At 43.5% G+C, this 23,756-nt stretch overlaps 1 protein-coding gene across 1 annotated transcript in view; it reads right to left on the bottom strand.

Annotated features, from left to right (window-relative positions):
* Positions 1-954: 954 nt before the first annotated feature.
* The window catches only part of ERGIC1 (endoplasmic reticulum-golgi intermediate compartment (ERGIC) 1), an 87,743-nt gene continuing 64,941 nt past the window's right edge, over positions 955-23,756 (bottom strand). Inside the window, exons 4-10 of the mRNA XM_010002077.1 lie at positions 18,772-18,866; positions 18,012-18,136; positions 15,544-15,648; positions 11,532-11,592; positions 10,276-10,376; positions 7,423-7,545; positions 955-1,694 (exon numbers count right to left, since the gene is read on the bottom strand). Of these exons, the coding sequence (XP_010000379.1) occupies positions 1,587-1,694; positions 7,423-7,545; positions 10,276-10,376; positions 11,532-11,592; positions 15,544-15,648; positions 18,012-18,136; positions 18,772-18,866 (718 nt within the window). The 3' untranslated portion in view covers positions 955-1,586. The remainder of the gene's footprint in view (positions 1,695-7,422; positions 7,546-10,275; positions 10,377-11,531; positions 11,593-15,543; positions 15,649-18,011; positions 18,137-18,771; positions 18,867-23,756) is intronic.

Genomic DNA, 23,756 nt, shown 5'->3' with positions numbered 1-23,756 from the left:
GTCGTGTTTGGATACTTTTGCCTCCAGGAAAGTGCAGTGGGCAGTAGATATTGTGCAAGGGAAATTCTGCATCTGTCTTAGAATTTATAATTAAAATATTTTTATTTTATGATTTTGATCCATCCTGGATCACTTAACATTTGTGAATCCTCAGCTCTGACATTTATAAAGCATGCAGAGACTGCTACTACTCAAGGAACCTTTAGGAGGCTATGGAAAATGCACTGCTGGGTACTGGTCTAATTTTAGTGAACTCATGTCTACCATTAATGCAAGCCACACCTGGCAGTAGTTTTCCCCCTCACACCTCCATTTATTGGAGGCCCCAGAAGACAAGGCTTGAATGAATAGGCATGGAAGCTCAGGTACCTTTTTAAGGAATACAACAAAACAATTATCATCAGGGACCAGCTTGTGGGAATCCCTGCCCTGCTACTGCTGTACCTGTGGATGAACAGTGTCAGTTTAGGGCTCAGAAAAGATGCTTGACTGAATTTGAAAGGAAAAAGGAGGCACCTTAAAACCTGAAAAAACAGACTTTCCTGTGTTTGACAGGTGTATTCGATACACACACAAAGCAAGACAGTAAACTGTGCTCATCACCCACCCAGAAGACTGCACCATTTTTCTGAACATGTAGAATACACAACCCCTTTTCAAAATAACAACAACAATAACAAAGCAGAAGTACAGAATCCAAACTACTGCTGGGTGGTCTGTGTTTAAAAAAACATAAGAAAGAATAAAAGCTAATGCTGTAAAGACAACCATTCCCTTTCCAAGCAAAGGCCACATAAAACCATGTTGCTCAGTTTGGTTTTTACTTCATGCCACCTGTAAACACAAGACTGGATATTCAGTTTCTCGGAAGAAATGAAACTACTTTTACATCCAGAGTAAAAGAAAGGCCCTCTGCTGCCTGGGTCACACATTACCCAGGAAAGGTAACTGGGGGAAGGCTTTCTCTTCTTGTTTGCTTATTTCATTAGAAAGGTCATATCTGAACAAAAGAACTTTCAATACAAGCACAAAATAGTTATTGATGTTATTTCTGCCTTCTGTCTCTCAAGTTTGCTACGGGGACTAACACTTTCCATTCCTCCCCAACAGATATATCACCTTTTTGGCACCACAGGTGGAATTTCTTCCTAATGTATAATTTTTGCCTTATACAAAAGTCGATTGTCTAATCATGCAAATACAACAGAATTCCAAAAAAAGTGCCACAATACAGCTCAACTCTTTGCAATCTACTACCTAGTTTGTGTACTGCCATAGGAACCTTTCAAGAGAACAGACTGTCATCCTTACTTAGACCTGACAGTGTATTTCATAGATGGAATTCCAACCTCTCTTTCTGGGGGGAGAGAATTGAAATCCATGCCCTACTTCCACTGAATTTTCACTCTCAGAGCTCTGAAATGCATGGAGATTTCTTTGATTTGTTGAAGACATCTTCACTGAGAACAGCCTGATTAGAGAAAAACTTACTGATTCAATCAAATAGAAAATAAAGACAAAAACAGGTAGTGGTAGATTTCTCAATCTTTGCTCCTGTCCTTGGAGACTAGGGTAGAGTTTCACTGCTACTGCATTTTCCCCAGCTGGATCTTCTTCCAGGCCTCTGATGCTGTGAAAATGCAGGAGTCAAGGATCCCAGCTACAGTAAATGTTCCTCCAATGATGGCACATATCTGAAATGTACAGAGAGAGGAAACAGGTTTGTCAGTGATGAGGGAAACTTTTTGCAGCTTGAAACTGGAGGGAAGGGTATTACTGCCTACTGCTTCCAGGAGGCAATATTTTCTGGAAGCATAATGAGAACTGGGTAACAGCACTAGGGAGGTAATTGCATTAAAATCATTGAGGAAAAATGTTTCTTGCAGTGGAAAAACTTAGTGCTACCCTGAATTCATCATAGCCTGACCAATCATAAATCCCAGCTCCTAGGAGCCTACAGCATGAATGCTCTTCCTTTCTGGGCAAAACTCCACCTAATAAAGCTTTCTAGCAGCTCTGTGTTGCTCATATCTTCCAGCTTCTGTTTTCTATTATAAATACTACAGCCTTATAGTCTTTTCCCTATTTCACAAGGTACAGCATTTGCAAACAGGCAAAAGACACTGAAATAGCATGTGAAGGACAGTGACTAACAGAGAAATCTAGCTACCAGTGACACCTACAGCTAAGTCTGCCTAACACTTTCCATTACAAAAGCACTGCCAACTTAACTCTCTGTGGGCCAAAGTTTTCCATGCAAGATGTCATGGGTTGAATTATCTAAACACCAGTAAAAACACATAATAATTTTCAAGAACTGAGTTAGGGAAAAAATTAATCTCCTGATTAGCATAACAGCTTACTTCAGTTCTCCAGTCCTAGAAGAACACTAAGGTGTTCTGACACGTCAAACCTTGGCTTGGAGCACCCAAAATCAGGGGCCACCTGTTATGGACTTAGCAATACACTGCTTCAATTCCCTTATCTGTGAAACAAGGACAATGCCAAACTTTCATCCCAGGGAAACTGCGATGGAAAACACATTTGAAGGGTTCAATATCACGACAGCAACTGTCTTCAAGTCCCTGTGGAAACCTATGACTTGTTCTCAGGACTGGGTTAGTACAAATCACCTGCTTGTAACAGGGCAGCAGTCAAATACCATAGGATGGGAAGAAATGCTGCCCACAGGGTGCCACCCCACCCAGTGCACAAGGCAGGGCTCACATGGAAAGTATGATACACAATAACGTAGCCTAATAACATTTAACGGCCAAGTTATAATTATACAGGACCTGGCACTTCCCACATTTTTTACCTCACAACTGTGATGCTCTTTGCATTTGGACTTTTGCATCGTGCAGGATTAGGTGGCTCTGTGACTTGGAGACACTGTGTCAGTAAGGAAGGGACAAGATACAGAGCTCAGGGCCTGCCTAGGAAAACAGGGATGGGGTTTTTTTGGTGAGCTAAAAGCTGAGTGAGAGAGAGGGGAACTCAAAATCAGTCAGCCAGTGTAGCAGGGCATCAGAGAAATGCAATGCAACAGACACAGAAGGGAACTGCTGCCACACTAGACCTACCATGCCATGTCTCCCAGACAGCACTGCTGCCCATGGGCTAAGTTACAGAGAAAGGAGGAAGGCAACAGCAGCAGGGTTCAGCTCAGCAGGGAGTCAACAGTGGCAACAGGACCAGCAGCTCATTAACGGTGAGCAAGGGCAGCAAGCAATAAAGCTCTCATTTACATGTGTATTTATAGCCAGGATATATGTGTTTAGTGAGCTGGTGACATGAGGAGCTGCAGTAAAAATGGCTTTTGCAGGACAGCTGGCATTCCAGCGGGTAAAGGCTTCAAAAAGCAGAGCACCAGCCTGTGGCAAAGTTAGTATTATTAGGGGACAAGTCCAGCTCCTGCCCCCTCTGCCCCCCTCCCTGCCATCCCTGGGAACATGACGCAGGGTGACTTTTCAGGGAAAATGACCGCAATGGAGTTAGGTTATTTCAGTCCACAGCAGCTCAGCTGACAGGAGATGTTCTACCGCAAACAACAGAAAAACCATCCAACACCAAGATTTTGCATCATATGGTAGGAAAATCTGATTTCAGTGCAGCAGCACAGGGGGGTGGGGAAGAGAAAACAAAATATATTCATCTGCACAGCTCCCTGCTGCTGAGTGTTATGAGTCACACACACCTGGCATTCTCTTGGAGCCTGCCTCCCAGCACGCACACAGCCCTCTTGTCTCACTGCGACAAAAAAGAGACAGCACCAGAGTTGGTCTCTAGGTCAGCACAGAAGCTGCACCACCGTGTTTCTCTACCATCACAGTCCTCACGCGTGTGGAGCGTCGCTCCTCAGCAGCACTGAAGGGACTTGGGCATCATGCACTTCTTTATATTTCATGGAGTTTAATAGTGGGAATGATCTGCGTTTGGATCCATTAGGTGATGGTTTGACTCAGGCCCAACCATTAAAGGAGGAAGGAAAACAAATGCAGAAGTGCAACAATTACAGCAGTGAGAGACATGCAATGCAGGGAACACTAGGGTTTTGAACAGAATCTGATTCCAGGATAGTGGCTGGGAGGGGGGCTGAAATCTAAAGAAAAACATGAGTGGATTTGTAGGAGGAGGTAAGGCTGCAAGCAGGATGACAGAAAGGCAAGTGTCAGATACATGATTGTGGACCTCCTCTGGGATGTCTTAAAATCTGAAAATTACGTTTAAAGGACAGAGGGGACCAGCAGGGCCTCCCAGGTAATTCCTAGGAAAGTAAGAATCCCACCCAGAGATTTCTGGCTGACCTGCAGCACATCTTGTAGGAAAACAACATCTTAAAACACCACAGGACTGAGTCTATGATACATGATGGTAATAGGTCCCATAGCTGAAATAATTCTCCCTGCAACCTTCTTTCCCCCCATTTTTTCCAGTTTATTTTTTTTCACACCTAGACAGAAGACAAGTCCTCTAATATCAGGGAAAAAAATAATATTGTTTTCTTTGCATTTTGAATGCTTTAGCAGAACTTTGGCTTGTTTACTGCCTGCTCTCCCCTCATAGCCCCTACACTGACCTCATGATAAAATCTTCTTTCAGCTTGGCCACTTACAGGAACTCATAAATTTTCAGTAGTTGGAACTTTTCCCCTTGCTCCATAACTTCAACCACAAGGCCATGAATGGCTTCTCTTTATGGGGAGATGCCTTGTTTTTAAGCAATACAGTTTGACAGGCAAAACCTACTGTGTTTAACATTACATCAAGTGTCTGTGGTTAAACCCAGGACCCATGGCAAATTCACAGCATAGTGACAGTGGCAGCACTGACCCACAAGCAGTGGGTCACAATCTTCTTTAGTACTGAATTTTTTTAAGTGTAACATGTAAAGTAAAATCTACACCTTTGTCCTGCACAGGAAGCACATCTCACCTGGTACAGGATATTAGGATAATTCTTCATACCACAAAGACCCAAGAAGCAGGCACAAGTTAGAGTGGGTCCGTTGGGAACACAGAAAACCTGGGAACACTGCTATGGTGCTATAATGCTGCTTTTTACAGTGCTGAAGTTTTTGGAGGGCAAGCTCATTACTAACAAAGAGCATCAGATAACCCTCCCAGCAGCAGAACGAGATTCCTTTGGCTCTCTGAACAATCAACACCTCTCTCTCATCTGATCTCTCCACATGGGATCATCCCTTCACAGTGTATCCTTCCCTTCAACATTTGACACAATTTTCCCCCTACAGTTGACTTTAAGCCCACAGGATCCTTGCCCATCCCCAAAGACATTTAAATTCATGGAAAGCCACATGGGTGCTCCAGTAACCAATCTGCTCAGTGAAAGGAGTCACAAGTCATCTCCCTACTCAAGAGCCCCTCTTCTGGTTTTTAAATTAGGCAGCTGCTGCTCAGAAAAAGCTGATACTTTCCATGGCCAGCCCCATTTGGTAATGACTCCAGATGTCCCAGCACAATCTCTGTCTGGACCTCAGCCCAGTGCTGATCATCACTAACTCGTCTCCAGACCAACTGTGATGCAAAAGGCCAGGCTGGAGATACAGGAAGGTGCTAAAGCAGTGGAAAGGACAACAGAACAGATCATGTCATCAAAACAGGGCAAGGAAACCTAGGACAAAAGGTGTTTTGATCCTCTGCAGCAATGCTCCCCCCCTCCAACCATTTCAAGGACACCTTGAAAGCTGTAAAGCTTTAAGTGCAGCACATACACAGCCAAGGTTGTCCTACTGTAAAACATTCTGAACCCAAATGAGAGGAAGAGCAGGTCATGTGTACCAGGGCCAGGTGGTCCAGACTGATACCCACGATACAGCATCTGTAAGAAGGATCTGCCTCTGAGTCAGCCACATCTGTCAAGGGCCTGGCCCACCTGTCTGATGTATTGCATGACAATTACTGCAGATATCAGTGTCACCTACAGACCACAGATCACAGGAAGGATGTTCAACTGGAATGGCCCCAAGTGAGCTGCTTAAGACTACAGCCATTTTGAAGACCAAACAAAGCAGAGAACTGGATGTGGCAGTGCCAGGGTCATGGCTGGACTTGAGCATAAAAGTCTTTTCCAACCAAGACAATTTTATGCTTCTATGACACAAACAAATTGGAAAACTCTTCTTCAGCAGTCCAGCAGCCAGCCTGGGCCTGGCTAACTTTACAGACAGGATGGGGCAGAAGTAGCTGGGGCCACCTCAAATCCAAAGGATCATTGTGGCAACCAGTGAGGAAAGCCCCTCCTGTGGGTGCCTTCTATAAACTCTGAAGCACGGTATCGAATTCAACAGATGCTATTTATATACATACAGTGGCACATCAGCAGTAAATCAATGCTGGCAACGGACATAACAAAGAGTAATGCCAACACTGGTTCCTGTTAAAAACACCTCCACACTCTCACCCCCAATGAGATGCGTAAGAAACCCATAAAAGCATATTGTTAGGGAATGAAGTAGAGACAGGATGAGATGTCATGTCATAAAATGCTGATGTTTGAACTTTTTTAGGATTATGTTTTGAAACCAAACAGACGTGCGATCACACACATTTCTAAAGTTAAGCAAAGACAACTTGGTGTTTATCAGAAGCTGCAAAATCAAAATCTTCAAGTGCAACACTGTTTATGTTACTTTCAATGAAAATATTCAAAGAGTTTAAAAATCAAAATCTGAAGTCTTCTTTCCAGCCAATTTATCAACTCCTTCACATTCTACTGTGCCTCCCTGGCACAGCAGACTGCGGCTTAAAATCTAAAGACAACTCCCTTAGGACACATTTTTTTAAAGTTCTGGAAGATCTTTAAATAGCTTTTTGTCTAACTAGAAGTTTGTACAGTACAACTTTGTTATAGATGCTGAGATCAGTGCTGCAGGATGTCATCTGGGTAGACCAAAACATAACTCGTCAGAAAAACACCTCCGGAATTTGAGAATACAGCTCTTCTCCACCTCCACCCAGGAGTCAATGCCTGGACCCGGCATACCCATATTAAGCCAAGCAGCAGCACTGGGTGAAACAATTGCCCTGCATTCTCTGCAAGTTAGATCTCACCATTAGAGAGACAGTTTATTGCAGCATGCTTTACTGAATACTACATTAGCTTACTTCCAAGTTTTGGACATGCTGCAATACTGCCCATCCTGTCTAGACAGAGTTTGGCACTTCTGGACCAGGATAATTTTCCTTCTTCTTCTGCCTAGCTATTAAATCAAATTGTCAGAGCACAGGGCTCACCAGTTACCTCACTTACACTTCAATACAACTGCAGTGATGCACTGCTTCATTTCAATCGTGTCACAATGCTCTGAAGCAGAAACTCAGTTCTTCTGGACAAAAAAGACTTAGAAGAGAAACCAAAGACAGGCAGGAGAACAGAGAATTAGACGTTTACAGCAACTCACCGACGTGATAAACCTGTACAAAGGCTGTCGCCTCTCTGTGTATTTCACTGTGATGGGGCTCAAATCATAACGAAACCAGATGGCTGGGATGATGCGGCCCGTGTGGCTGTAGGCTACATACTCCTAGAAAAGAAAGTGGGGGGAAAATGGCAGAAAATGTGAGCCATCTCATTCCAGATAGTGTCTGCAGTAAAACTGCTTCTGTGGATCTGGCCCTAACTCCATTGTTTGAACTAACGATCAGATTGAAAGAAGAAAACAGTTAATTCCTGAATGACTGCCCAACCCCATCCTTATCAAATAGGAAAGTAAGTTCAAGTTCTGTACAGTCTGATAATGACATAGCTGGGAACAAGGAGTGATGGTGCTTACTCTCACCTTCATTCAAAGTTAGAGAAGTAAATAAAGACTGTCATTGATTTCTCTAGCTTAGATCTGCTCTATTTAAATACAAGCAGTCCCTTCAGTGGTTGTAGGTGTTTTTGTACCATCAGTTTGTAACTCGTTTACTGGGATATTCATCAAACAAAATGGAGCTTATCTTGCAAGAACCTGAAAATCCCTCCTTCTCCACACACTCAGAATAGCAAGCAGCAGCTCTTGTCTGCAAAGCCCCCTTTGCACTGGGATCAACAAAGTAAATGCTTTGCCCACTCAGTATGAATCACAGAGAATGTTTAAAAATCATGCTGAAAGCCAAAATGAAACTGTACACAGAAAAATATTGGCAAAGGTTCAAAACGTCTTCCAACCTCATTTAGGAGAGACATCTTCAGATTGCCAGTGATAATCTCCTTTAATCCACTTCTTTAACAGCAGGTACAGTGCAATCAATCAGCTGCAGGACAACACCCCAACAAGAGATACTGCACAATGTCAATGCAGAACAGGTACTAATATCAACTTAGTATGGTAGGTCACATCTTTTTGAGCTAATATTTTGTCTGTGCTCTCAGTAGAAATATATATCAATTTTGAAGGATCAGGATATTTATCTTGACAGACTGAAGAAAAATCAAAGCAGGCTGGGGACTCAGCAATCCCATGAGAGCCATCAGCACACTGGCATGGCACACACTGCCTCTTTATCCAGTTGCTCTTCCCTTCCTTAACCCTGTGACATGCTGACCTTTTCTGTTTTAATTCTTCACCCAGAGGCAAAGACAACCTCAAATATTTCAGAAAGATTGAGAAAGGACAAGCAACAGGAAACCCATGAGCATGAGACAAGAAAGATAATTCTACTCTCTGTGAGCTCATAGGGAGCTAGTGAAATAGCATCTATCTCCCTCATTAATCTCATATAAATCCCAAATTTCCCCCAATTTAGGTTATTGTTTTGTTTTGTTTGGGATTTTTTTTTCCCGTGGATGACAAGAGAGGCAGACTGTGGCTGAAGTCCCCAGTCATAATATTGCAGAAGTTAATTGCAGAAGTTCTGCAGCATATCTTAGGACAGCAGCTATCTGGGGAAGTGAGGAAACAGAGGGTCTAGGAGGTAAAAGGGGAGAGGAGACAGTCCACACTTAAGACTCTATCCATCTCTTCACACTAGCCAATCTGTGCCAGAATATTGCAATGGCTTCCAGTTTGTGTCTATCACCAACCAGTGTGGGGAGTGAAGGTCTAAGCACCAATAATTGATTTTTTTATTTTTAATCAGAAAATGCAGAGCCAGCAACACTGTCTCTCTGCACTTCAGTTTTGATAGAACTGACCTCATTTGTTCCTTCCTCTCCCCTTTTCCCCACCAGCAATCCTGCCCTAATGAATCAGTCTTGGCCAAACGCCCCAGTTTGCAGCCATGCTCACAGAACTGCCAAAAGCTCCTGCTGCCTATTTTCCAAATTACTTTTCAGAACTTGCGTCGTATCAGAACAACCGTTGTGACATTAAGCAGAACAAATACACTGCCATCTGAATAGAGGGAGACATCCACATCACTGGGACACACTGTACAAGCAAGCTCAAAAGCCCCTATAGACAGAAATGTTAATCTGAGAACTATTCCACAAGAGTGTGTGCCCGATTCTCAGTTATGGCAGAATAGCAGTAAAATGCACAGATGATAAAGAGATTCTGGACTTCCATTTATCACCAGACTGGCAAATAATTTTAAACTGAAAGAGGCTTTTAACTTAAAGAAAAAGTCCTTATTTACTTTTTCAAGTTTAATACATTGTATTCTTAAAATACAAATTTATTCACAATTATTGTAAATTAATTTAAGAATTATAAAGGTAGAATAACTATCATAATCCACTATAATAAAGTAGGGACTGTGAAATAGTCAGCCAGTATTTATTTGCTGCTGCAGGTCCAGTTGCTTAACAGCAACATTTGTAAAATGCTAAAAACTCTACTAGCTTATTTGTCTGATACATCCATCACAATTTAGACGGTTTTATTAATAAAACCATGTATAAGTGCTGTTTTGTATGTTCAGCTGGACTGCAGTTTCCATCCAGATGCATCTTGACATAAATCACAGGAGCTCCTGCAGCATGTAGGAACCTTCCACACACTTATAGAAACCTAGATCAGTTAAACTGACATACAGGAAAGTCAGCAGTAAAGATCCCTTTCTCTAGAACTAAAACACCACCACCACCTGCTCTGACAAGCCCTCACAATCCCAACCTTGGAAAACATCAGCACCAGGAGCAACATGAAGCAAGGTTCTGAAGGGCTTCAGTTCCTCCTCCTCCCAGCAGAGGCTACTGCTCACCTACAAAAAACGCACAAGGCTGCCGAGCAGAGGAGCAAGAGGGAGGAGGAATGATGACTGAAGAACCTCCACGCATCCACTGGGCTGCAATAAGGAGCTTCTCTGAGAACTACCTGCTTCTTTACCTTATTTGCTACAGTGTATTGGTAGGAGTATCGCTGCTTGCCGCTCATGTCTTCGTACACGGTCGGGACAATCTTCAGTATGTAATCGTGAGATGCAAGAGCTGTGGTCAGAAAAGGAAAGGACGTGAGCATTCAGGGGAAGGGAACACAGCCTACACAACATTTCAAAGCAAACGTGCAAAATCAACTAAAAAAAGTAAGTCACAGGAAAGGTATCTCCCTTCTTATCTCAGGTTCTGCGAGAAAGGAACAACTTCACATCCTACATTTATGTCCTTTGTACAAAATGTGATAAAGCAGCTGGATGGCACCAGAACCTGCACATCATTCTGAGACTTCTGTAGTACCACAACCCATGGAGATGAGTTTGAGTCACTTGAACCTTCCTAACTGCTTGCAACTATAAATGACAAGACCAGCACCACAAAACACTTGAATCAAGATCTAGCTAAGGCTAGAGCTGCAGCTCACTGAGCTTCTTCTGACAGGAAAATCTGAGGCATCACAACCTGCATAACCCCATTTCTTGTGCACCCATCTTAATTTCTCCTTTCTCCTACAGCTGCTTAACAACTTTTTTTCCTTGTTATTTAAATAGCTTGTGCCATTTTTTATGTCTGCTGAAACAGTTCAAAAACAGAAACCTAAGTTATTTCTCTGCAGGATCCTTTGGCCAAATGTAACGCAATGACATTTGGCTCCTGGGGGGGGGAAAAAAAACAAACCAGAATTGCCTAGCTTCAGGAACAGCCATGGAAATTTTTTTCAAAGAAGTGGACAAGAGCAATATCCTGCAGGAGCCTGAACACTGGAAGGAGAAAAACTATGACGAATTGTAGCATGCACTGGAAAATTCCTTTTGTTTTGCTGATCATAAAGAAGGGCAATGAAAACATCTGTCCTTCCAGCCACAGAGTAGGTCTTAAAAGTAAGAGCTAACTTGCAACATAACAACAAGGAAAAGTTCTGGTGGCGGTGATAGTAGCAAACAGAAGCTACAGCAATAAGATATGAATAAAACCCAGTAATTCTGAGTTGGTCATAACAAAGCTGGAGACAATGTCCAGGCTGCAGAAGAGTTGTGCTAAGTCTTCTCTATGGCTCTGGAGAAAATGCAAATGTCAGTCTGCAATGTCTGGATCATTTTGGTTTAAGAGGCAAATTAAAGACTCCTGGATACATCAGGGCTGCATGAATGACCTTGTTTTCCCTCCTGCAGAGGGTAGTTATGACCTGTAATCACCAAGAATACATACGATTTGAGCTGAGTTTGTCTGCTCCCTCCAAGGCATTGAATGCTCCATGAACGTTATGGACCTGGAAAGCAAAAAGACATATGAAGAAACTACGCTCTGACTTGGTAGCCTTGATCTTTGCTTCCCTGTCCTATCCTGTAACAAGGAGATCAGCCTGATTTAACCTTTCTGAAACCAAATTCTCAACCCAGTAAAATATGACTTGAAATATCTTTCAGTGACTGTCACCAGAGAGGTTGATTCCAAGTAAAAAAGTTAATTTCACAACATCTTACAATGCGAAACTTCAAAACCACTCCAAAGCTAAAGGAATTGCAGTTGGAAGAGTCCAGTTGTGAAATTTCATGGTGAGGTATTTCCTAAGAGCTTTGCATAGTTAACTGTGAAATTAATTAATCAGGCTGAAAGGGAAAAAAATGAGAGTCATACTCAGGTTAAAACTCAAGAGTTCTCCTGTAAATGTCTGAGTAGCTGGGCTTGAACAGCTCTAACTTCTCAGCCCAGCTTTCACACCATGCACACTGTGTCCTTGAAGATGGGAAAGACACACATGCCAACACTACCATCCATTCAGCTTTTCCTGCAGCTGGTCCCAGGCATGCAAATATAACAGGATTTCCATCCTATGCCTTCCTCATACTAGGATCTGGAGTCTGATGTCCACAGACAGAATTATAAATTTGTGAACTCTCTAGACATGGAAAAGCCCACAGCAACAGCTGTAGATGAGAGGTTGCAACATTCACATAATGCAGAATATGCTACACAGAAAGGACAAGTAACTCCACAACACAGAAATTCCTGACCTTTAAGCCAGACAACAGGGAAGAAGAGTTTGGAAGTATTTGGTCATGGGTGTGACAGTTTCATCTCACTAACAGGGCAATGCAATCTCCTTCCCAGACCCTCTCAATAACTGATAATATGTGGATGTATTTGTTTCATCCTGGCTGCTTCCCTATTCTGAATGCTACGGAGTGGATGACACTTTGGAGGAAGCAGCAACTGAACCCGTTTCTCTCCTGAGAAAGTAAATTCTAGAGAGACAAAATCATCAGCAAGTTCACCTGGCAAGGTGCTAGTAACAAGCACAGAGCAAAAGCAAGAGCTGAATCTTCTACAGAGCTTTTCAGTCTGCTGGTATTTCAAATCTTTTACACAACAGCAACCATTTCCAAACTACATATGCAGACTGCACATATTCTTTACTCCTTGTAAAAAACATCTGAAGAAAGAGAACCCTCTGGACTGGGCTACAGTGTTATGTTCCATTCTTGGTACACTTGAGAAATCTGTTATGGCATATCTGGGCCAGAGACTCTAAGGTCCACTTCAAACACTAACAGTAAATATTTGAGTGGTCACTCAGCAAACAACTCTATCTGTCCTGTGAGGTAGGGGTATATTTGCACTTATGTTCTTGTTCTTGGCTCCCCAGCATCCAAACATCTATTTATACATAAGAGTTGTCTGCTCTGCACCTTCCTACACAATGAATTGCAAAGCTGTGAGTTCCAGGGCTACCACACAAAAAAAGCCACCAGACATCTCCACGACTGCCTGTTTCTGTGCCATCAGGTTCTTCGGTGCATCTGCCTCTCTTGTCTTTGCAACATGGATGACGTTTGTAACTCCCAGTCTGATGTTTTACCATGATTTTCCTTGTGGAATACTCTGGACTCCTAATACAATACCTGCTGTGCATAGATTGCTAATTAATCTCTGCTCTACAAAGGGCACAGGTGTGTTCCTTGGGGGAACATACTTGTTTGTACCTTGTTAAGTACCTGGAAGGACTTCAACAAGCAGTAACATTTTGGCCACAATAACAAAATTACTTTGCAACAGAAAACTTAAGCAAGTCTGTTCAGCCTGACGTTCTCAGGACTGTGCTGCACTGCTGAAGCCACATCTACTGCTTGGAGCAGTGGCACAGGAGGCTAGTTAGTAGCTGAACAGTGCCAACACTTCAATTCTGCTGCTACTTAAGAGCTCAAAAAGGTGCTTGCCAGGGCCTTGAACACCCTGGCTTTAACCTCTACAAACACATGCAAAGTCATATAACTGGACATATAACCCAAGCAGAGTCCAACAGCAGGATAAAATAACTCCCAACCTTGCAACTATCAAGGGAAAACAAGACCTCTTACTAAGGTTAAAAATAGGATTATTCAACACCATGATCTAGCTCTCAAGAGAATAATGACTAAAAGCATATAATCTCCTACTTTCCACATCTCTTTTACTAGGTTAGCTGACATGCAAGAACTTCATTGGTTTGAATTTTAGTCTCATCTACATGAGGAAAAAATCGACAAAAAGACTGCCTCTATTGTGCATTAACTACTGTTGAAGAACTGAAGCTCATTTGATGCCAGACAGTATTAAAATCTCTACTTCAAACATACTGGTTTTTCTGGAGAACACAGCATAAACCTTAATGGACCACTCTGAACAAGCCAGTAACAACTTAAAAGAACTAACTCCCAGCACATGACACAAGCAAATGAGAAGCTCCTCATTCCCTTCAAGACATGAGCATATATTACATCAAAGCAGGTGGAGACAACCAAAAATATTCAAAGGTATATCTACACAGATTGAAAGCTCTTCATACTTGCTGGCTCTCTACACTGCTTGCTGAATCTTGCTAGCACCTACTTAGTGAACATATCCTTCTTTAATTTGTGCTGTTGAACTCCTGTTTACCTACAGAATCAGCAGCACCTACACGCTCTATTCTTGTGTAGGGAGATGATGAGTAGTATTTTGAGCTTTGGAAGTACTCATCAGAACTTGTCCAACTCAGGAGCCAACTACATGTTTGCTAGACAGGTTTCTCACCACCAGAACCAAACACACTTGCTCCTTTGCCTCCAACTGTCCAGACTTCTCATCTCATTCATGCTGATTCACACTTGAGTTCCATTACTCAAAGTCTCCATGATAAAACAATGGGAACGCTACCTTGGAGCACTGATTTCCCACGCAAACTGCAGAGCTCCCTATTAGCACTTACCTAATATTTTTCATAATCTCAATATGCTTTACAGACATTAAGCAAAGCTTATTTATATGCTAATATTGCAGCGTTCCCACACAAGATATTTCCAAAAAGAAGCCAGGAGCAGAGTCAGAAGACTACAAAGCAACGCTTAGACTTGTTAGCATGAAAAAGGGCTTTGGAAGTGGGTGTACAAGAAGCAGACTAATGAGACGTCTGTGCTGAGGAAAGAAGATTACAGAGAGACTATGGGTAAGCACTGTTTAGGGTGAGTCGCAAACTGGGTGTGCACATATATAACTCCCACCTATGATGCCTGCTCCTTGGAAGTAGGCTAGAGAAGTGCTGTAATCTGTCCTTATTGAGAAATCAGAAATTATTACATAACTTGCAACACCTGGTGAAACCCTATCCACAGGGCAAGTGCACACATTCAGCTTCTTCCCAGCAAGGAACTGGTAGCTCTAAGTCTAACTTGTGTTTCACAGAACAAATTTGACTAACAGGTGTCTGCTGTACAGGTAAAGTGAAGTGAATTGAAATGAACTTCACTGGTACCATAGTAAAGACAGTAGCGAGCACACATCTTCCCTTAGTATGTTCACTGCTCCTCTGCAAAGGCAGTCAAGATTTGTTTGTTGTATTAATACTGAAAACAGCATTGCAGAAGAGCTCGCAAAGCCACAAATCCTCATTTCTACTCCCTGCAGGAAGACAGCCACATAGTTTTCCAAAAGCACTTTCAGTTTCAGATGAAAACAGCAAAGTTACTGCATGACTGAACACTGCTCCTTCCTGAAGTGGTGGCATATAAACAGTTTGTGAACTCTTCTGCACTGAGTGTACGTTGAATGAATGCAAAAGACGAGCTCGTTCACCCAGGCAGTCTTTCTTATGTCCCCCCCACACTGTACATGGCCCTTCCATAAAACCAAAGTGTATAATACTAAGTCACTCTCACTGCATTCCTTCCCCTAGAGCCAGGGAATTTTCAAGGAAGACACTCACCTGTAACTTGTCCCCAAATGAGAGCTTGTGGATGACATGAGTCATGTCAGGATTCTGCGGCTGCGCAGTGGCACTGTGCGTTGATACATGAAAGTTACCAGGGACCTAAAATTAATCAAGACAAGGAAGACAGGATTTCACATTTTATCCCTCCAGGCATTGCTGCACTCTGTGATATGAAGCAGAAATGCCTGGATCTATCCAGCCTAGCGGGCTGTATCTACTTAGCAGTGGCCAACCCCTGGCATGTCAGAGAAAGACTCTGAAATACTTTCCTGCACTTGACCAACACCACCACAGCACAGAGCTGAGATCAGTTACATCCCACAATCCAAGAGTCTGGCACCCTCACACTGCCACTGCTGCTGACTAGGAGGCGATGAGTGGATCACTCCCAACTTCAGGGATTCCTAACACTTAAGGCTATGTCTTTCATCTTCATTAAAGCAAGATTCATGTCTCTGACAGGCAACAAACAGTTGCTTAATTTTTTTACTCCCACATCTTGCATTGGTAAATGGGCCCACTGCTGCAGAACAACCCAAGAGAGCTGTGGATATATTCCTGTTGTAGTCCTGGCCATGAGCAACCTTACTTTTGAGAACATTGTGTGTAAGAATGAGTTCACCTAAGGACTCAGTTCCAAGACAAAAAATGAGCACTGGTGTCATTCTAATGAGATCACTCCAGCATGCACACACTATTCAGGTCACTAGCCCTACTCCGTGAAATCTTTCAACAGATTGAGCTCAATTGCTGTTACGGAGGGTGCAAGAATTTTTTCCTAGCAAGAAAAAGTTGGGAAATAAAGCAGTCTTGATTTGCAAACCCTTTGGCAACACCGAGGAGGAATCTGACACAGCCTAAGATAAGAGTGGGAGAACAGTTATACAACTGGTGCTCATTGTGCTCTCTGCAGAGACACCTCACCAGCAGGGCCATGGGAGGCCACATGCTGGCTCCATATGCTTTCAGGAAAGCTAATTGAAATGACTTGAGGAACAGCAGTGCACTCCTGGGAACACTTTCAGGTGTGGACACAAGCTGTGTCATACACAAACTTGGTAAACAGGGTGGCAGACTCTGCAGTAAGAAGTACACACAATCTTCTCACTGTTGCCTTGTCCTCTCTCTTCAGGTTTGAAAGTAACACCCAAGTGCAACCCGTGGTCAAGTTTCAAAGCCTGGCCACGTCCCACTCCAGATACCAGCTCATACGTAAGTCCATAAAATATCTGCCAAGGGACTGAAGACTTCCAGTTCACAAATGAGAGGTTCAGGTTTTCAGAGTCAGAAGTCCTGGGTCTGGTCCCCTACCTCTGCCAGCAGCCCCACCCACTATATGAGACAACGCAATTAGTGGCCTTTCACAGATGAAGCAGTGAAGGGAGCTCCTCTCTGCCTCACACAGCAGCCCTTTTTTGCATTGCTTTGGTGAGCAGAACACACCACATCCAGTAGACAAAACCCCAAGTATTTAAGCTCTGTGCTCTGGGAATTAACAGAACAAGATCTACCTTTCAAGAAGCCCTTTCCCAGTTTTGTGGACCAGCTGCCAGTATTCTTGGTGGTTTAGAGGCAAGGAAAGAAATGTCCTCTTTTAAAGTCCCTAATCCTTTCCATGCCAGAGAACCAGTAAGAGGTTCTGCCTGTTATTTTTAGATGCGATTTAGCATGACCTGGGAGGAAAAGAAGGAAGTAAGATTTTGTAGCCTGTGGTACATGAGGAGGCGTGAATAAAGGGTGTGCCCTTCTTAGGACATCAGTGGGCCACACCACTGCCTCCCCCACCCCAGCTAGTCATCTTCAGCATTACATAGCAAGATTATTCAATTCTGAACACACCCATCCCAGAGAGGAGCCTCCTCCAGGCCTGGATTTTCATTCTTTGAGACAGAAGCAGGGCATCCAACAAAGCATGCGCGAGGCCTTGTGCATGGATTCCAAACATCTCAGCACGGAGCCGCTTCTGTTGTGCTGGCACCCTCTAGTAGGGAACATTCCTGTCATTCTGCGGCTCTCAGAACAAAAGAGCACTTGGATAGAGACATTGCCAAAGACCTCTGCACAGTGAGTCACATTTTAGAGGTGCAAAAGTCATGAGGAATAAACACAGAAGCCATTCAGCATTTGTAGGGAGTTCATACAACCCCTAAACATCAGGCTGCTGCAACTAGGCAGCCCCAGCTGCAGCACAGAGCTGCTCTCTGCTGCTGAAAGATGCTGTCTCAATTACCTGCTCCAGAGAAAGAAGAAAAAGCCTGATTCAACACATTTCTCTGTCGTCTAACTATGCAGCCACCTCTGCCCACATTTTTCTGCAGACTTAACCTAACTAATGATTAGGGTCATGAATGCACACTCCGCAAGAGAGACACTGACACAGATTTTCCTGAACACTTTTCAGATGCATCTTGATAGCATTTCCCCAGCCAGCACACACTCATCCTTTGCTGTTCCCTACTCACCTTGTTGATGCTGAAATGGCCCTCAAACCTGCAGCCATCTCCATTATTGAGAGGTATCTTCATTGAGTTGTCAATATGACCCACTTCGTGCCTTCCCATTTCATCTTGGATGTCTAATCCAACTACTGCATGGGTGGGAGGGAAAGAGACAAAAATCAAAACAAAAGAAATAACAGGAAGGTTGCATAGGAAAAGTACACATTGCTTTTACTGGGAAAAAAATCCACATTTTTTTTCTGACACTGGACTAAACTGTGCTTGGAACATAATTTGTCAAATATGAAACGTCTTACCAGCTCTTCAGAAAGAACTTTTAAAACAAACTTTTCAGACTGCCTATTTGATGCAAATGTACCTCCCCTACCCTCACCTTCACTGCAACCTCAATTACACAGACAGAAAAATTAAGGTGGACAAGGCAGGTGACCTGTGAAAAGCCAACTACCTGGTGCTTTCAGAGTTACGAATGAAACTTGGGAGGTTTCTTGCTCCCAGAGACAAAAAGATTGCTCTGAAGAAAGGAAACAAGATTCAGAAAGATGCCAGCAAGGGAGGTCAGCCACTAACACAGGCTGCAGAGCAAGCACATAGTCCAAGAGAACAGGTGCCCTGGCCTGGAACAGAAGGTATTGGCAAAGGATGCAGCTACTTGATCTCCATCCATCCTATTACAGAAGAAGGGCGACAGTACCAGTTTGGGCTCATTTCAAGTATTACCCAAAATGCAAAGAAAAACTGATAAATTAAAATAGGTACTCACATTCACAATGCAGGTTTGGCAAACTGATGTTCAGGTTCACTTCTATTTTACCTCCACTGTCTTTGTCAGGGTCATCCACATAGAGCTCATTAACTCTGGAAGACAGAAAACACTGATGGGTTCAGCCACAAAGCTACTTTCCATAGGAAAAAAAACCAACTTGCATGGGAAGGAAAAAAATGAGAATTTAAAGCTCTAAAAGTCTCTTGCACCAGCAGAAAACAAAACTCCTGTTCTGATTTATTCTTCCTGCCCCCTTCCCTAACGTGAGATTCCAAAGATGATAAAAAACAAGGACCTGAGAGGTGGCAGGCTAACGTGTTAGCCCTCCACATACCTAGGCTGTTACCCCTTTAAGAAAAGCTTATTTGTGTAACTAATTGCCGTTAAGGCCATCTGACACAGCAGAAGCAGCATAGCATACTTGTATCTATCTCCCTCCTTAATGTCTCATTTCAATCTATGAATGGTAACCAAAAGCAACGACTAAAATTGAGAAGAGGATTTGAATCAGGAACAGATGGGAAGAAACATCCTGGACAGCAGGATCTAACACACTATGCAACAGTCTCCCAAAGAGTAATCTTGTTTCATAGCACCCACAGTGCTGGCAAGGATTTCAGGAAGACAAAATCCAGATACAGAGTAAAAGGAATACAAGAGTATAAATATTTATTGTTGGCACATCAAATCCATCTGACACAAAAAATATAAACCAAAAAACCCAACACAAGCACAGCTGAATGGTCCTGGAGGGAAACACACCACACTGAACCAAGAAGATGGCAAGATTACCTAGCAGCTCTTTCTCCCTCAAAGTCCAATACTGTTCAGCCTCATCAAATGAAAAGATTTGACAATTTACCTTCCATTTGGACAGATTCTAAAGCTAAGGGCACTTACAGTCAAGCTACATAGAATAAACCACCTTTCCAAGTAAGTGCTCTGTATTATTTTTATTTCACACTCAAAGTGTGTGAAACCCTTTGACAAGCCCTTGCTGAAGAGTCTATATCCTAATAGACAAACAGACTAAGGGCAGCTACAAGACAGATTCAAAGTGATTTTGCTCTGGTGATACATCTCTGGACCATAATGAACTGTTTGCCCTGTGGATTCAGAAGAAACAAGCCTTCACACTGAGAAACACACAGCTGCCCATTTTTTTGGATGTAATTACTCACAGGTCAGTGGGGTTTACAGACACTCATTTAAAACCAGCACAGCATTTGTCTTCAGCTTCACAGCCCTACCTTTCTCTGTTTTTAATTGGCTTGACAAGTTGCTTGCAATCATTACTCAATGTATTTTTCAAGTGATTAATAAAAATGACACAGAGGGAGGGGAAAGATTGCTCATCAGTGACCTAGTTAGAAGCTTCTTGGCTGAGCCCTCTCCTCTTGGGTGGAATGCATTAAATCTTCTACTTGTTTATTACTGGGAGGTTGGACAGAGATCAGGATTAAGTCATATGTCCAAATACGGTTGCGAGGAGCAGCTCCAGCCAGGACAGGCATTAATCCCCCAAAGCAATGCACCCTTCTGCTCTTCTTGAGTCCTCCCATCAAGATCCCAGTTGCCAGCCAACTTGTTTCATAACAGCACCTGGCTCCTTCCCAGCTCTCGCCCTCTGAGATGTGGGCCATGCCCAGCTGGTGCTGCCGGCAACTTGAAGTTACTAGCAAAAAGGAGGAATCTAAGCCAGAGTTGGTAGAGAAGCACATCAGGTTCAGCACTGCAGCTGAACATCCCAGCTCTCCAGAGGAAAGCTGTAGGAAGGTCAGTATTTGTATTTACTGATTTCCAGTTCTGAACCTGTCAGAAAAGATGTGGTCTGTAAGCAAAGACACATAAACCTTTCAGTGACAAGCAAGTGAGAAGTGGCTTCTGGTAGGAGTCAAAGGATGAACTGTGCCCAGGGATTCTATGGAAGATCTTACATAGGAAGGCAAGTGATTAGGTCACTTGGTCGCAGACCAGATCACTAAGGCAAAGAGAAGTAGGCCAGTTTGTCCACATCACACAGCCTAATAGTTGTAGATAAAGGAAATTAGTTTCCTGTCCTCCACTCTGGTCACTGGACCAACAGATCCCAACCTGTCCCTGGGCAAGGCCCAAGGCCACTTCCTCCTCTTCCTATTTACCTACTAGCCCCCTGTCCCTCTCTTACTCATGCTCCCAATTTCATAACCCTATCACTCCTCAGACATCTGTAATTGTCTGTCTTTCTGTCCCCTCCCTTGGACCTGCAGTGCCACCTTTCATGGAGCCCCCTGCCTGCTGACCCCTGCTTCTCCATCCCAGCTCCTGCCACTGTCTTCTCCTGACAGCATCACCTCTTGCAGAGGGCCAGAGCTAACAAACCCTGCAAGGTTTCTTATCAGAGCCTCCAAACTGCACCTTTTGTGCTGACCTGCACTGTTACTGCGATTCCCCCTAACTATTGGGAATCAAGTGCACCAGAACACACTACGGGCTTTCTGGGGCAAACCTCAGGAGAAATGTCACCATTTTCAACAAACTGGAAATTTCACTCCCAAAATACAGTCTGGAAACCTCTTGGGGAAAGAAAACTTCCAGGATCAAGGCTACTCCTTCCAGGATATCCCCATGAACTGCCTAAGTCTGGATGGAGCTGACAGAGAACTGGCACTCAACACCTGCCCTGCCATTCTCCTCCCCAGAGCCAAGAAGCCAGTTTGCACACAGCCTTCCTATTATTTAATCGGACAATCTTGGGATGTTGGGAAAAGCACTGTTTACCAGCTCTAGGAACTCTCCCTGAAGGGAACGTCTCCAGTAGAATAAATGAAGTTGGCTCTAATTTATAGTTGTCTCTCCTAGAACATAAAGTGTCCTAGAAGTAACAGTGCTGACCAGTGAATCTGGGATGGTCACATGGGAAATAAAACCTGATGTCAGACAGAAGGACACTGTAGACACAGCTGCTTCTATGGCTGTTCAGAGAGGCACTGTATGGGGTCATATTGTAACTTCAAAGATGGCACGTACCTCTTCCCAAGACCCTAAGCGTATAGGAGTTGGTATTTTACTGGTTGATATTAAGGACTATTTCAATAAAAGTGGCACAACAAAGCAGGAGTGAGGAACAGAAGTAGGACAGTACAATGAGGGCAACAGGACACAAGAGGTGGACTTCTTTCCCTGTGGGGCCTCCCACCACTGATTCAAAGAAAGGGAGGAAAGTTTCTCCACACAGCAGGAGCCACGATCCACACAGAAAGAATCTGCTTCACTTCTAGAAAAAGCCACTTTGAAATATTTCACATTCCTGAGTGATACTGCTGGGCTTCTCAGTTCCTTATCCAGTTTGCTTACAGACTTGGAGCATTACACAGAAGAAGTTGGAGGGACTCTGGCTAAGATTGCAGATCATGCAAATGGCACGCAAGAGAGACTCAAAGGGGGAAACAGCAGCAAGAAGGCTCAGTATTTCTTTTAAGATTTTATCCAAAGAAAGCCAGACCTGTTCCCCATGCTTTACAACTTGGATTTATGACACAACAACTTTGTTTCCCCAGAAACAAAACTTCTCCAGTAACTTATTCCACTCAGCTGCCCTGGCCACCAACATCAGGCACTTTAGCTGAAGTGAACAGCCGAAGAGACTGCAGCCCTGGGAATACAAGAGAAGAAATACTGCATTGACCTTTCAGAGCTTCACACACTACTTGGGTTCTCTATAAACACATCTTTGTCTTCTGTCCTCCTTGTCCTAGTCTCTGCTTCAAGTTTTAGCCTTTTTTCTCCTGCTTTCACAGCAAACCAGGCAAACCAGACACCCTCCTCCCCAGTCATCAGCCATACAGAGAACACAACCACCTACTTCAGCTAGCTGCATTTTATCTTGTCCTCCAACTCCCAGGAGGCACTCTCTGGTCTTACGGACCCTAAAGCTAAGAGGGAGAATAACTGTTCTTCCTTGAGGGAGCGCAGAGCTTCTCAAAAGACTTCTTCAGCTGAGCTCACTTAGCTCTGCTTGCAATTTCAACTCTAATCAACCACCTTTCAGAAACACAACCATCCAAAGTTGAGATTCCTGAACTACCATCCTTTCAGTTGTGCCAGACCAGAGGAGACCCAACACAAGACACATAACCCATCTTTTTCTGAATTTGTGCAAAGAAACATCAAGCAGATCAACAAATTCTCTAGCATGTGTAAATTGTGCATATGTCTGTTGCTCTGCCACTTATAATCTTCCTTCTATGCCCTGAATTTCAATCACTGAGAAGGTCCATGTCCCAGATTAGGTCTCAGCTCAGAAAACAAACTGTCCTACAGAGGAAGGAATTACAGTTCTCCAGGAGCCAGGAAGGAGGAGAAGGGTTCAAAAGACATCGACGTAGATTTGAGTCAAACTGCAAATGACATCATGACATGACCTTCCGCTTCCTGCAAACCCACACACGCATAGTAGGACAAATAACACAAGTCTATAACACCTTTTATTAGGTAATCTCCATGTTACTACGCAAACATTAATTAAGCTTCTTAGCACCCCTGAGAGGTAGGCAGCTAAGTGTTACATCCTTCTACAGAGAAGTGTCTGTCTCAAGGTCAGTCCACGGCAAAAGCAGGATTACAACTCCCATTCCTCTCTGACTACTACGCTATATTCACTATGTTGGACTGGTTTGCTCCAGAATTTCATCTACCTCAACTGGATGAGCTGGTGGAGGTAGAGTTGCATCTCCAGCATAGTGTCAGAACATATGAGTTCCAGCACTGTGTTCCTGACGCAGATGGCTTCAGCTCTGAGGTTATAGTTTCCAGCAGAAGGAACTCTTGTTGCACCGGGATCACACTGTCCCGCTTACAGCAGGTGCAGCTTGACCCTGCAGGTTGTTATGAGAAATTTTCATGGGTTAAGAGCCACAGCACACATTCCACATACCTTGGAAAGCTAAGGGACAAAAAACCTCTGAAGGCAGGTATGATAACAATTCTGCAGAAGTCTCGGG

This window comes from Chaetura pelagica, unplaced genomic scaffold, assembly GCF_000747805.2.
Source record: "Chaetura pelagica isolate M959 unplaced genomic scaffold, ChaPel_1.0 scaffold356, whole genome shotgun sequence".
Taxonomy (NCBI): domain Eukaryota; kingdom Metazoa; phylum Chordata; class Aves; order Apodiformes; family Apodidae; genus Chaetura; species Chaetura pelagica.
Note: the sequence above shows the minus strand (reverse complement) of the source record. Positions and strands in the feature narration are given on the sequence as shown.